The following is a 14,281-nucleotide window of genomic DNA, read 5'->3' on the forward strand; positions in this document are numbered from 1 at the left end:
CATTATGAAAATCCATACGGCTGCGATTGACCTTTTCGTTGTTCCGCCTGTTGAAAAATTCAGCGACAACAATTTTCCATTGGAATAAAAGCAACTTTGATGCCATTTGTCGAACGCAGGGCTATGCCATTTCCTTTCAAATGTCAGCAGACAAATTGCCAAGTCAGGTCATTTGATAATGAGAGAAAAGTCCAAATTGAAACACATTTCTTCTTTACTTTAGCTTCCTCTCACTACAGAAGGTTTACCTGCTTTGATGCTAAGCTGACATTATTGATATTCATATACATAATAATACTTAGATGCTTAATGGCATTTTAGACCCTGATATATAAGCTAGTGATAAAACACAAGGGGTAAAGAAAGCTCATCATAACTAACCCCAGCAAGTACTAGAGTAATGCTACTGGATGGTTACCTTCTCCATGACCACCACCAGGCCAGTGAAGATAAAACGCCGACAGTAATAAAGCAATCATAAATTGGTAGTAGTTAAGATCAGAAAGACGGATGCATTCAGCAGCAAACTGGAAAGGATGGAGGGACTCTGACTGTGCTTCATCTCTATCTTTTTTTCCTCTGGTACTTTCACGCACATTCACACATCATCAATACCCACGCTCATCCTCACACATGGGGCGGGACACTCAAGCGTGAAATGAACATGAGCAGCGTGAACTTTGACTGGCATCTTTTTTTTATATACCGTGCCAGGATTTATGGAGCACTATATACGTATCTGAATGAGCTCCTGACAATAAAGAATAGCCTAAAGCATAGCTGGGGAGTCCGGTGGAGATGAGTTAACACAAGCCATCTACAAGTCACACCACAACTCATCGCTATCCATCTGCTATTACACAAACACAAATAGAATCAGAGAGAGATGCATGCACACTATTGCTCTGACACATATGGGGAAATATGACATGACAGCAGACTGGTGCACTTACGGAGCAGCTGCAAACCGCAGCCACAGTTTACTACTCTTGGCCACTCAGGGGCTCCTCTGGGAATAAAAGGAAAGAAATATTACATTGCCCAAACAACAAACATGATTGCAGGCATGTTGCAGAGAGTAATTACTTTGCTTGGAGGTGCAGAAGAGTCTTTTAGGATTCCTTTAAATTCTCTAAACAAGCCAATTGTGGATAAAAATTACCCGTTTTTAAAAAAAAAATGTAATATGTAAAGTGACACGTCCTGATTAGTGATCTCTAAGCTTCTTATTCACTTGCTTCTGTAGCATCTAACTCTTCGAGTGGCTAAATATTCCCAAAGAGGCCACACACTGGCAACTTCATGAACTGGAAGGTGAGAAGTAGATGCTCCATTAACATCTTGCAAAGAGGAAAACAAACAAGGCAATGTCAAGTCTAACTCAGGCAGCATACTCAACTGATCCACTGTTTGCTGTCAGCAAGAGAGCCACGCCCAAAACAGCCCTGAGTTTGCTGTCTGCACATCCATCTTGGCAAGGATACACAGTGCTGGCATTCTCTTTCAGCACATTGCTATAAGCCAGGCGATTTGTCTGCTACCACAAGGCCTTCTGTCAATTGAGTGCGTTTTATGGAGCCAGCAGGAGATTACCTCCAACTCAGTGCTCCTCAGTGTCTGTGTACCATGTTGAAAATTTATCTCAACAACTATGTTTTTTCTGCCTCCCAATACTGAATCAGACTCAATAATGGAGTGCAGTCTGCCCGGATTGTGTACATCTCACTTCAACATGACATATGGATCCAAGCGCCAGGAGTACCAAGAGCGCGTGAAACAAACACACACGTGCAATTTTCTTTTTCACGCTCATATTTACGCACGCGCACCTCACCCTAAATGAACAAGTCAAACTGATTAATTCCCACTGGTTAGACTTCTTGTTGCATTCGTGTTCGTTGTTCACTGACATTTCTGCCTTTGTTGTTCTGTTCTCATGCTCTGCAGACCTGTGCCGTGCCGTAACACATTGGCCTGTCAGCCTAGACTGCAAATCCATTGCTTCATTTCAGTCTGGCTCATTGTAACACATGATCCTTCACCAAATAGCAGCAAACCCATTCAGACACATGTTATTATGTATGGCAATTATTTTTCAAACCCACTAAGAATAAGAAGCCGACATGGGATATAGGTGTTGTCACAGTCGGAGCATTACAGGGTGCTTTGATTCAGCTTAATCCTGTAAAGATGACTGATCATAAAATAAATGGGATACTAGCGTAGTAAAGTAAACATGTATCTGTGAACAACTGTTGACAGACATTTTAAATATTACTGCACTTAATTAACATCCAATCAAAAACTCAGAGAAGTACAAAGTATTTAGATTCCAGGGGACATATGTTTATTCACATTTTTTGGGATATAAAGACCATCTCTGTTTCCCTCTCATTAATTTCAATTACTCATGCCACTACAGACAGGTTAGCTTGGCAAAGCGACTGGAGCAGGTGGAAACAGCTATTATTCTATCCAGTTTTTAAAAATTGTTACTCCTGTCAAACATTGCCTTGTCATTTTTTTACACTTTTCCTTTCTTGTAGATAAAATAAATGAGATGCATGTTCATTTGTCACCTGCTATTTTCAGGTGATGTGTTATGCCAAGATGCAAACGGTTTGCAGCTTTATATCTAACATGTCAGTCATAAGAAGGGCACATTCACCTTTAACTCCTTGCAAGATAATAAATTAAGAAGTGTCAGGAAAAGTGAGGTTTCCTGCTTTTTATTAAAAAAGAGAATTTGTATTTAGTCAGCATATTAGCCCATGATTAAGGACACAAGATTCATGTTAGGACAATAAAGTGACTATCTGGTGAGGCCAGGACCAAAGGTCAAAACTGATGGTGCTGCGATTCTTGGTTTCCAGGTATGCCACAGCCAGAGAAAGCTCTTTTTGAGTCATTTAAGGTGATCTTTTATAAATAGTGACAAAACTATGACCAGCCAAAACCTTCAAACATGACAGCTGAAATGCCCTTAATAGAGGCGTGCAATGATGTTTAAATTAACTCTCGTTACTGTTAATAACGCATATTCCCCTGCCGATAATGAAATGATTTTACAGCTGCAGAAGCCTGGTAGTTGCTTTTACTCATACAGAAGATGGGTTAGAAACAAAAAGATTCAGATAATGTATTAAACACTGACATAAAATTTTAGTTCCAAGATTTATTCTTGCCTGCTTAATTTGACCTAATACCTTGACAGCAATGACTTCAGTTTAGATACAGTGATCTGCTACTTGTGAGACAGAGCTGCTCTTGTCTACATTTCTATCTCTTTCTAAATGCAAAGCTCACTTATTGGGAGTGTATATTTACAGTGAAGATCTAAGATGGAAAGAGATAACTGGAAGCAGCAGGGTAAATCCCCACATCTAAACAGCTCTAAAAAGCTTTGCTCACCTTGACAGGTAACTGTGGGAACATCTGCACGGCTCTCTGTAGACACTGCAATGGCATGCAGTAGCAGCAGAAAGGGCCAGATGGCCGAAGGAGGACACATTCAAGCAAATATGTGCGTGTGCCTGCTTGTGTGCGTACATTATGCGTGTATGTGTGTTAGTGGGCATCTGCTGGGGAGCCTCAGTCAGCTCCTGTTTCATCTTGCTCCCCTGAGCAAGGAGTGACATGCAGACTTGAGGAATGGAAGTTCCAGGTGGAGAATTCCGCAACCTCCTCCAACAGATTCCTGCGGTCTCCTCCTGATGAAAGGTGATGAGCATCAGCCTCACTGCAGCTCACTTTCCATCCAGACCCTTCAGACGTTGAATCTGTGCACCTTGAACCCATTTTCTGCTCTCTGCCTCATACCAATTTACCCTTGCAATTGTGATAAGTGGCAGACTGGCCAGCGACAATTGGGGTCAATTCACTTTCAGCTCACTAAATTAAAGATGTAAAATGAAACTGCAGCAGACACAGTGAAGATGTGGCCTTCATTCCAGAGTTGCCTGGAGGTTAAAAAATAAGGTTTGTGGCCAGTAAAAGTGCTCTGAAAGCAGGACCAGCTGTGAAAATCTGGAAGCAAGAAAGTGAATGAGAAATTCTTTACACTCCTTTAACTACTGACAGAGTTGTTCCACTGTTCAAATTTAAAGGGCTCTGGGAGCACTGGGCAGTTCAGAAGTATAGATGAAGATGAATAACAGGCTGAAAAATAATGGAGATGAAGGTTTTTGGAGGAGGTTTTTTCAAGGCAATTAAATTCCTGCAGCGCTCACAGTACTAACTTTGTGCTTTGTTCCACTGAGAAAAGAAAAAGGTGCCTGTCAATTCGGGGTGTCTCAGACAAATTTCGGTCTATACTGAAAAAGTATTGCCATTCCCGCAACACCCAGCACTGGATAAATGAAGCTGTGGGGATTGGGTAAAACGGCAGTACACAACTGCATGCTGCTGAGGCTCCCATATATAGTACAGCATGGTACCAGCATGACTGATGTCTATGGTCTCTGCACCACTTGACACCAGATTATTGCCCTACAGTTTAATACAGCCACATGCCATAAAGCAGAAGTCACACCGCATGCAGGGATAAAGCAAGAGCACAGCTCAGCTCAGAGTCTCTTCTATTCTCCTGCCTCGTCTCTCATCTCCTCCCAGGCCCGTTGCAGTGCTCGCACTGCTGAACAGCCGCACAGGCACACACATACACGTATCAGCGAGGGCCTCGGGGGCTCAGGTGCTTAGAGGTGAATAGAATAATATGGCCATGCTCTGTTTTAAGTCTACGTCAGTTTGGGTTTTCATTCTGTCCTCTGTCGTCTGCCCTCCTACAGCGAAGCTGCAGTGTGCTCTTGTTCCTGCACAGATCAGCTCCTTGAAACCTTAACCCACCATAAAAGCTGAGAGAAGTGACAGAAATGTCAGAGGGCAGTCAACAAAGGAGAGGTAACGGGAACCAGGCCTGCAGAGCTGCAGTCATTTACCCATTTCTCGCCTATATGTTTTGGACACTTTTAAACACACGCTCGCTTGTGCAAAATAGCAAAATATCATTCCTGAATCCTTAGCTGTGTATTCTGCCTCACCTATCTCTGGTCATCATAAATCAAAGACAAACATGCTCAGAACATGCTATGCCAGTGACTGTTTGGCCTGGAAACATTTGTTGGATGACATAAGGTTGATTAATTTCCTTTCTGTAGTGTTTCGGGAAATAAAACCTGATCCGAGACAGTTATATGGATTCACTAACGAGGCTGCATTTTAAATGGATTGAGGGTCAAATAAGGAGCAAAGCAGGAACAAATCAAACATGAATCCCAGTGAGTCATTTGTGAAAATTACCGTTCCTGTAATTTATGAATTCATCATGAAAAACCTGGCAAAAAGGCCTCGTGGTTCAAATTAATTTGTGCAGCCACATTCATAGTCACATTCACTCACCCTATCCATAATAGGCTGGAACACATTGTGCATATATCAGCAGTGCATTGTATTCTTGATTAGCTTGTGGTTTGCTCTCTATCAGCAAGATTTAACTTGATTCACTTGCTCATTATACTTTGATCTGTATGGTGGCCGGGGCAGAGGTCAGTGTCTCACTTCACTCATGGCAGAGGTGAGGCCTGGCTGCAATAAAAAACACCAACAGTTCAGCTTAATTCCAAATCTTTAAACCCTCACAGGCCCGCAGGACATTCTCTGTTAAGCAGTCAGCACACTCGTGCACTCCACAAGGTCCAAGGCTGGTTTTTACATTCATAGGCATCTTTATTTATGATTGTCTGTCAGCACTGACCTACAGTGAAACCTCAGTGCAATGGTTTGGAAAATGGAAATATTTAAAATACGTCCACAACTCAAAATTTATATTATCAGTAAAAGTACAAAAGTCATAGACATCATTTGCAAATAACAGTTTTCATATTTGATCTTAAAAATAGTTTAATGGTTTTGCAGATGCACTTAGTCCCTTTCTTACTGAAAGCTAGGTGGAAATTGATACCTCACCTCTCCATATGGTGCTAAGCTTTAGCCGAAAGCTGGCTAATTTAGCTTGCAGTAAGAAATTAACAGGTTTCTTTGAAACTGAGATTCAAGCAATCGTTTTACTTTGTGGCATACCTCACCTAACTGCTGTGTCCAGCCACAATAAGCATGCTAGAATTAGGAAATCCAGACTCTCTGCTGTTCTCTAGTCAAGGCATTCATTATTGTAGGTTTTAATTATGCAAATTAAGCAATTGAAGTGCCTTGATTAAATAGAGTCTGGTGGTTGTCAGTGTCTCTTCTTTTTTTTACCTGTCCTTTCAGGAAAGGGCACTTTTCCACGAGACTTTTCATTATCTTCTCTCTGAATAACATAAAATGTGTCAAGGCAGTTAAAATGTAGGGGTAGTAGCTCGAGGACCCAATTTCAGAAAAGTTAATTTAGGCTTGACCCCCTTAGCGTGATGTCATAAAATGGTTATAATCAGAAATTCATTGTAAATGTTATGCAAAAATCGTTGCTACTGCTGCTTTGTTGAACATTCAAAGCAAGTGGACTGTGCACAAAAACATCACTGCATTGCTGCAATTGTCCACTTACACCACTGGGCTCCACAGAGCCACAATAAACAACAGCGTGGAGGGGAGAAGGGCTTTACTTCCCCGAGTTTCTTGTTCCTTTAGACCCAAACAGGAAAATGCAAAAGCTGTCTGGACTTCAATGTGTGTTAAAAGTCAGCTTTCCCTCCAGTCGCTTCATGTCTGAAAGCACATTCACTTGACCCAAACACTTTTCCTTGAATTTTTATCTACTCACTACTACTACTGTATTCAAACAATAAGTCTACAGCAGAGAAGGGGGGGGGGGAGGGATGCCTGGGGACCAAGCTGACTTCCTCCTCTCAAAAACGGGACGGCGGGCGGATGGGGAGGGAGGGGAAGTGTGACCTCAGTAAACAGTCTCCGCACTCATTTTTCCCATGACGGCCGCAGACACAACACTGGCTGAACTCTAGCAGGTATCCCAGCAGGCCACCTGAATAACCGTGTTGACCTTCTTCCCTCCATGGAGGAAGTAATTTGGAAGCGATCATCCATAACTGCATCCATCCTATGAGGCCCAACAGGTGAGCAGCTCAAACTCACAAAGACAATGGTTTTATTATCCTTCACCTAGGGGAAACCTATACCATAACGCTGGTACAATAACAGCACCCTGCCATCACTGTTTGCCACCCCGGAATTAAGGCGCAATTTAGCCATCAACAAGAGCAAAATACGGGGCAGAGGGGAAGTCTTCGTCTCTTTCTTCAGCCCAGAGCACCTGTTGAAGGCCACAAAGTACTGCTGGAGGGTCCCACACTAAAAAAGGGGAGGTCAGTTCCCAGGGCAGATAATAATAGTTAGGGTTTGGCTAATGTGTGGACTTAACCTGAAACCTGACTATAGATCTGATACACTCAAAACCACCTTTAAAGATTAGACCACACATACAGGTGATTCAAACCGGAGCACAGGTGCTGTCCAAATGTTTCCTTCTCCCTTATGTATTCTGTTCCTGTATGAACATCAGGTGCAGGCGTATTCAGGGTGAACCTTGTAGAGCAGTAATCCAATCTAACTTTGAGACTTTCCCTCTAAAATGGTACAACAAAGGAGAACCGACCCTGGGGCAAAAACCAGCGCGCCACAACAACAGTGGTCTCAGGGCCTATATTTAACAGCGGTGGGAATTGTGGGAGCAGCAGCACAGGAACACTTTCAATGCACAGCGAAGGTCGACTGGGACTTAACTTCCTCCTCAGTCTCCAACGTGAGCGGGGCCTGCTTGTTTCGGCCCCTTCGACCCCCCCACACCCAACAGCAAAATAAAAAGATAAGCATTGTTTAGCCAAACAATAGGCCACTTTCAAAGTCTCAAAAGCTTCCATTTTCACTTCCAGAGCCAGCATTTTGAAGTCAAGTATAGCAATAAACAACTTTGCAAGTGGACTGTGAGAGCTTTCTTGGTGAAACATTAGCTGGATCTAATTTCACTGTTCATGTTTCAATGCGAAGAGCAGGTGCAGGTGGACACAAGCATCACTACAGAGCTCCTATCACTATTCTGTGGTAATAGTTACTATAATTTGCTTGCTTGATGGCTTTTTATGAAAATTTTACCATGAATTACTGTAAAGCAGAAGTGCAACTTGGGTGATCACAGTACTTTTCAATGCAAACAAAAAAAGTTAAAATGTGAGCGACAGAATGTGCTAAAAGATTTCAAAGATTACAAATTATAACACCAACCTTCAGTGAATTCTGGTCAGCCAGAGCTAGCGCTTGTTTCTTCAGCTCTGAGACTTTCTTCTGGCAACTTTGGCAAAAGCCTCCCTTCTCCTCCGACTCGGAGATGGGAACCGACCCGGCGCCCTCAGGAGGAGGTCGGCTGCTCCATTGCGCTTCCTCCGCGGAGTGAAGTCTTTTCCTGGGGGTCGCGGGAGAGTCTCCACCCGGACATCCCTCCACCTTCGGAACAAGCAAAGGTTTGGTTAACTTTTGAGGTTTCAAAAAAGAGTAGTTTGCACTTAAAAAGCGTCCAACTGTGACGGTGAAACTGTTTTGCCTGTACCTTGACAACCCGTTTGAATACAGAGCACCTGAAGTGCGCACCTCACAAAAGCTGATGTAAATAAAAACAATGCAAACTGTATTTAAGAATAAGCAAATTAGTTTTTTTACACGTAATCCTGTGCAGGGAGACACTTACAGTGAACACGCGGTTGTCATGGTCTCCACCATCAAAAGCTGAACTGCCCCAAGAGGAGCTCATTCTCCCAACTCAAGGTTGCACCTTCAGGAGAACGTCTTGAAACTCACGGATACTGTGGCTGAAAAATGTGAGACCGAGCCATAGGCTGCACCGAAGACCGGACTGAAGGTTATCAGTCATCTGTCACATCGCACCGGACCGGTGGCGACTGGGCGAAGGCAACTTGTGAGTGCGCCCCATGAAGCTCCAAAGTTGTGGAGGAGTTTTGGTACAGGAGGGCACTCAGCCGTGCGCAGGAGGCGGTGTTACTCTCCGAATGGGAGGGATAAAGAAACTTCCCTGCTCATGCGGCAATCGAGTTGTCTGTGAAGTGAACCATTATCGAATATTATACTAATTTAATTGCATAAAAACGTTTCCACTATTTCTTTATTAAAAATCTCAGTAGTTTCTCTCTCAGCTTGCTCTCTTCAGTTTATCACACGCGGATTTAAATAGCCATAGTCTAGAGTACAGTTTTAACGTTTTACAACTGTATTAAATGTAAAAATATCTTAAGAGATATAAAGAGATAAAAATATATATATATATATTATATATGAAAAATATAATACTAGATGCCTTAATCACTTTAAGGTACCCAGTCTGTTATTTGGTAGGTAGGGCTATATAAAACCCTAAATTGGAGCTTAATTAAGCTAATGTCAAAGACAACATCTTACATGAATGATAATGATAATATGAATCTTCTTGTAGGGTTTTTTTTTTTGTGCTTTATTCGCTTTCAGGGTGCACCGTCAACTGTTGCCTCTCAGGGAGCAGAGATGTTTGTCGCTGATGTTACTCTGGCGCCATCCTCCGTCAGAAATAAAGAACACCATCTCTCAAATTGAAGAGGGTGGGCTCTCCACGGTTAAATATTTAATTGGTAAACTTTGAATATTTCATGCGGGTGATGTAAGCGACAGTCGCCACATGCCCTGCTGTCCTGCACATAAGAAACGGTTTCTCTTTTTTCTCTCCCCATAAAAAGATTTTAATTTATTTCACTTTTTTCTCGTCCACTTCTTTTGCACAAGTCATATCAGCCAATGGTGACGTTTTAAACGTAAATATAACCTCCAATATATGTTTTTATCGTCGGCTGCAACATTTCTCGGGGCTGAAAGGGGCTTGTCAAAAGACACTGGAAGATTTATTATTAGGAAATTAAGACTTAAATTAAACAACGCACCTTGTAATAAACATTTTTTCCACACCAGCTTATAAGTCATATTTAAATATGTTGGTAAGTTGTCATTGAATTGTCTACAAAGCCTTATAGGTGTATTTTTCCTCGTTTACTTTAACAGCAGTTCAAGAGAATTTAAGTTAAGGCGCTTTTATTTGCTGCAAAATGCTGAAGAAAGTATTAATACGCAAAACTGGAGATTCTTGAAATCAGTGAATGAAGCTGGAGGTTAACAGGGATCGCAGATGCTACGAGGTGCTGCTCACGGTCCTGAATAGCGGACAGGACCCGTCAAGCGCGCATCATTTATCTGGCTCGTCACTGTTTCCCACTTGTGCAAACAGCGCTCCAGCAAGAACATGCTCTCTGAGATAGCTTTTGTTTCAAACATCCCTTGAGAAAACTCTTACCTTTGTTTTTCTCTTCAGCAGGTGACTTGTAAACCCAAATATAATGTCCGAGTCGACGAAGAATGTCCCCAGGTCTATGACGCTGGGGTTGGGCTTCCCAGCTTCGGGAGACCCCGGTGAGTTTGGTAAAGCCATGTGGGCTGCAAGTGTACCCTAGAAAATATTCCACTCCCTGGGAAACCTATTTGATTCTTACAGCCATCTATTTTATATGTCTCGTACCCCCTAAAAAGATCCAAAGGGGTTTTTAATCCGGACATTCAGTCATTCAAGCTGAGCGCTCGCACGTGTGCGTAAAATAGCCACGACTTCCAGCAGCCCAATAAGAGGGAGGGAAACAAGCACTGCAATCCATCCGGTGCGCAAAAAGGTGTTTATATCCACTGAAATACTTTTTTATTATCCATGATCTTTGAGTGCTGTTGCAGGTCTGAGAGAGAAGGAGCACCTTGTGCATCTGCTGCACTCTCATCTCATCTCCTCTCCTCTCCCCCTCCCTCCCTTCCTCTCTCCCCCTCACTCAGCCTCCCTCTCTCTCCATCTCTCTCGCTCTCTGTTCCCTCAGATAGAGATGACCTGCTCTCATAGCCGATTTGCTGGTGCGTCGTTGTCATCCCCCTGGACGAACACGTAAAACACAATGACAATCCGGCTATAACCCCTAACGGCAGACCCCCTGTAATATTCCTGTATTATTCATGTAGGGGCTTGCAGTAACGACCCAATCAAAGCTTCTATGTTATATGTTTGTCTTATATACATATATAATGTTCCTATAATCTTCCTGCAGCAGAATGTACTGCAGCTCTGTGGTTAAAGTGTTGCTGTAGAAGCCAGTCTGGGATATAATCAAATATGAGGCACTTGATTTGTTTACCGTGATGACGGTTATCTGCAGTGATAGCCAATTTTGTTTGGATTGAAACAGATCAGCTTTTGATTGATTTTACTTTATTACAGTCTGTATCGAAATCAGATCAGCTCAAATTTCCTGTGAGATGTCCAAGGCGGAAAAATCTCCCGAGTGCTGAAATTCCTGATAATTTAAGGTGTTTGCTGCTTAAAAATGGAACTAACAGTTATAACTGAGTAAGATCGCATGGTTGCCAATCACTATGCAGCGAATAGCCTCAACTCTTCGAGCAAGATGCGGCTAAGATAGTGAGATTAAGAACGAGGCCAGTGGGTGGTTTCCCTGTGATCCAGCGGATCTATTATAAAAGTAATGAGTTGTCTTTAAAAAAAAAAACAATTTAGAGACGATTAGTTTTTAGAATGAAAACAGGCGTTAAACAGAATAATCAGAGTGTTGTCCTGCCCGGGTTTAATTTACGAATATAAACCAGTTTTTCTTCTCAGACTGGACTGCACGGAAACAAACTGTAGTGGTGATGTCATGCACATGGAGCCGCTCCTCGGTGAGCTACGTGTCACTGTGAAACGCGGCACCCGTGGTGGTTTCACCGAAACACTGGCTCGCATTTCTTGAAAACTGAATTCAAATTGACAAAGTATGCTTTTTTTAATGTTACAGCTGTAAGAATCCGCATTATTTCTTTTGGATTAAATTGATATAATGGGGTTAAGTGTCACCACCAAAGCCCATAAGAGCAGAAACAAATATTTGATAGGCTATATGTTGCACCTGAGAGTGCAGTTTAAATTAAGAAACACCACAGGCTGGTGTGGTATGTGGTATATTGGACTCCGTGGTATAAGACTATAACATGATTAGCTTTATTTAGCTCTGAGTTTTAAAAGGTGCCTTCAAAGCCCCTGGAAACAGCAGTACACCTGTTGGCTGAGGTTGAAATCTGTGGATGGTTCCTTTAACTTAACAAATGAACTAGCTGAGTGGAAATCATATCTTAGGTGAAATTTATCTTTAACTTCAATCGTTTTATTAGTTTAGCTCATTAGTATCAGAGCCCAAATACAGTCAACTTTTATTCACAGTGGCGGTAAGTGTAAGTGTGACGTATCTGATCTGACTGCTGGAAAGTTGTAAGGTCACCGGGAGAGAGCGGCGGCTGCATGGAGCAAAGTTTTTCTTTGTCTTTCAGGAGGGCAGAGAAGATCAAGAGTGACTCTGGTGCAACAATTATGACTTGACAGCTAAGCAGAGGGGGGTTAATCATTTGTTTTATCCCCAGAACAACGCAACTCATCACACCCGCTGTTGCGCATGCACGCGTGCATGCACGCAAACACAGACACCTTCTTTTGTGTGATGGAGAGACAGGGGTTGTGAGAAGAGCAATAACTGCAATTCATAGTAAAGATGATTTACCATGTCCGTCACCCAGCCCTCCCCTCTGGAGGAGGTCTGGGTTGAGTCTCCTCTGGCCGCTGATGAAATTCCAAAGACGGGATCCCCTGGGACTTCGTGTGCTGCTACATCTGCTGCCCTTGCGCACGTACAGGGAAATCGCTCTGGGCATCTCATTAAGTCCTCTCCTATGTCTTATCCTCTGACTGTGAGACCTCGATCTGCAGCTTCTCCCGGTGCACGGACAGACTTTGTGAGAAACGTTTAGCAAATATTGATAGTTCTTGGCGCATGGAGGAGATCAAAAGAAAAAAAGGAAGGGGGCTGTCTAAAAAGGGGAGGGGGAATAAATGGTGCACACTGCTTTCATGAATGATTTATGCAATGTAGAGTAGCCTTTCCCTTCCCTGGGAAAAAGCATTTGGATTTACTTGTGTCAGATTGTGAGTCCTTAGTTTTGGTTTTCTCATCAAACCTTTAAGCAGATAAGAGACCTGAATGCAAACCTGTGGCTTTAATTAAGTCTATCTCAGTTTAGAGGCTTTTTAAACTAATTTAGACTAATAAATGATTTAATCAATATAATACAGACGGGAAAACAACAGCCCAGGAAAAATGATATTAAACCAAGTTAAATGGGGAAATAGCTGCTCCACGCTTAACTATTTGTTGATTAAAATGTCTTACCAGCAATTATTTTTCTCTGTTTTGTCAAATTAGATAGCAGCAGATGTGATTTTTCCATATTTACCACAGTTGCAATTTTCAGTACTTTGGACAGCGACCATCCCTGCAGACGTAAAGTACACAATCCCACGCATACCCATTAGTGACAAATGGTTCTTTATTGACTTCTGAACAGCAGCAACAGTAAAGCAGTGAAAAGGACGGGTGTTACAGCAGCAGGAGCAGCAGAGCTGTTAAAAAATTTGTATGTGCGCCAGCAGAATGAAATGACTGAACCCTGAAGATTTTTACAGCTCCCCGCAGCTCCTGGATTGCAGGTGTGATTGCAACACAAGGGGGCACAATGAGAGTAGGCGACAAAGGCGTGCATTAAGGAAGAAGAAAAGCAGAGCAATTCACTCTGTCGTTTAAAAAAAATTAATTTAAAAAAAGGCAAACGTTAGACCTTTCTGGTATAGAGTCACTCGAGAACAGTGTAGCTTCTTCTCCAAAGGTGGGAGCATTTGTCGTACTGGTCAAGTGGTCCTAAACATTTCACAATTTTGTTAAAGAACTGTTGAACTGTTGAGAACCACTTAATCAGAGAGACTACGCACGTCTTCATAGCAAGGTCCGTCCTCTAAACTGCTGATCTCACTAGTGAAAGAAACAACAACAGACAGAATTAAGTTCTGTTAATCTGTCGGTTAAGGCACAAGTCAAACACATCACGACAGCAGATTTCACACTGGGCCTGATGGAGAGCAAATACGCAAAAACTAACAAGGGGTTTCAGCCAACGTGCGCTGAGAAGACTTACCTAGAGATAGTTCTTTCCTCGCGGTGGTGTTTCTTTGTGTCATCCCAGCCCAGACTGACTAACTGCAGGGTTAAGAGCTCTTTATATAGCGTTTTGGGGTTGGTTCGTACAAGCCTCACATTCAGGCAGGAATGAGGCCCGTGCAGGTCCAACCGGATGAGCTGGGTTCCACCAGTAGGAGCACGAC

At 42.6% G+C, this 14,281-nt stretch overlaps 1 protein-coding gene and 1 long non-coding RNA gene across 3 annotated transcripts in view; both read right to left on the minus strand.

The window, feature by feature from the left end:
• kif26ab (kinesin family member 26Ab) overlaps positions 1-10,769 on the minus strand; it is a 71,000-nt gene extending 60,231 nt beyond the window's left edge. The window contains exons 1-2 of one of the 2 annotated variants that reach the window (XM_076877360.1): positions 10,340-10,769; positions 8,236-8,454 (exon numbers count right to left, since the gene is read on the minus strand). In XM_076877360.1, coding sequence (XP_076733475.1) covers positions 8,236-8,454; positions 10,340-10,474 — 354 coding nt within the window. In that variant the 5' untranslated portion in view covers positions 10,475-10,769. Of the gene's footprint in view, positions 1-8,235; positions 8,455-8,695; positions 8,982-10,339 lie in introns of those variants that run through there. The other variant, XM_076877361.1, reaches the window with a different exon arrangement.
• Positions 10,770-13,434: 2,665 nt separating this feature from the next.
• On the minus strand, positions 13,435-14,133 carry LOC143414010 (uncharacterized). The gene is made up of 2 exons (XR_013094570.1): positions 14,095-14,133; positions 13,435-13,931 (listed from the first exon to the last, which is right to left on the minus strand). It is a non-coding gene; the product is annotated as an uncharacterized LOC143414010 (long non-coding RNA).
• Positions 14,134-14,281: the final 148 nt, after the last annotated feature.

Source organism: Maylandia zebra, linkage group LG19 (assembly GCF_041146795.1).
Source record: "Maylandia zebra isolate NMK-2024a linkage group LG19, Mzebra_GT3a, whole genome shotgun sequence".
NCBI classification, from domain to species: Eukaryota; Metazoa; Chordata; class Actinopteri; order Cichliformes; family Cichlidae; genus Maylandia; species Maylandia zebra.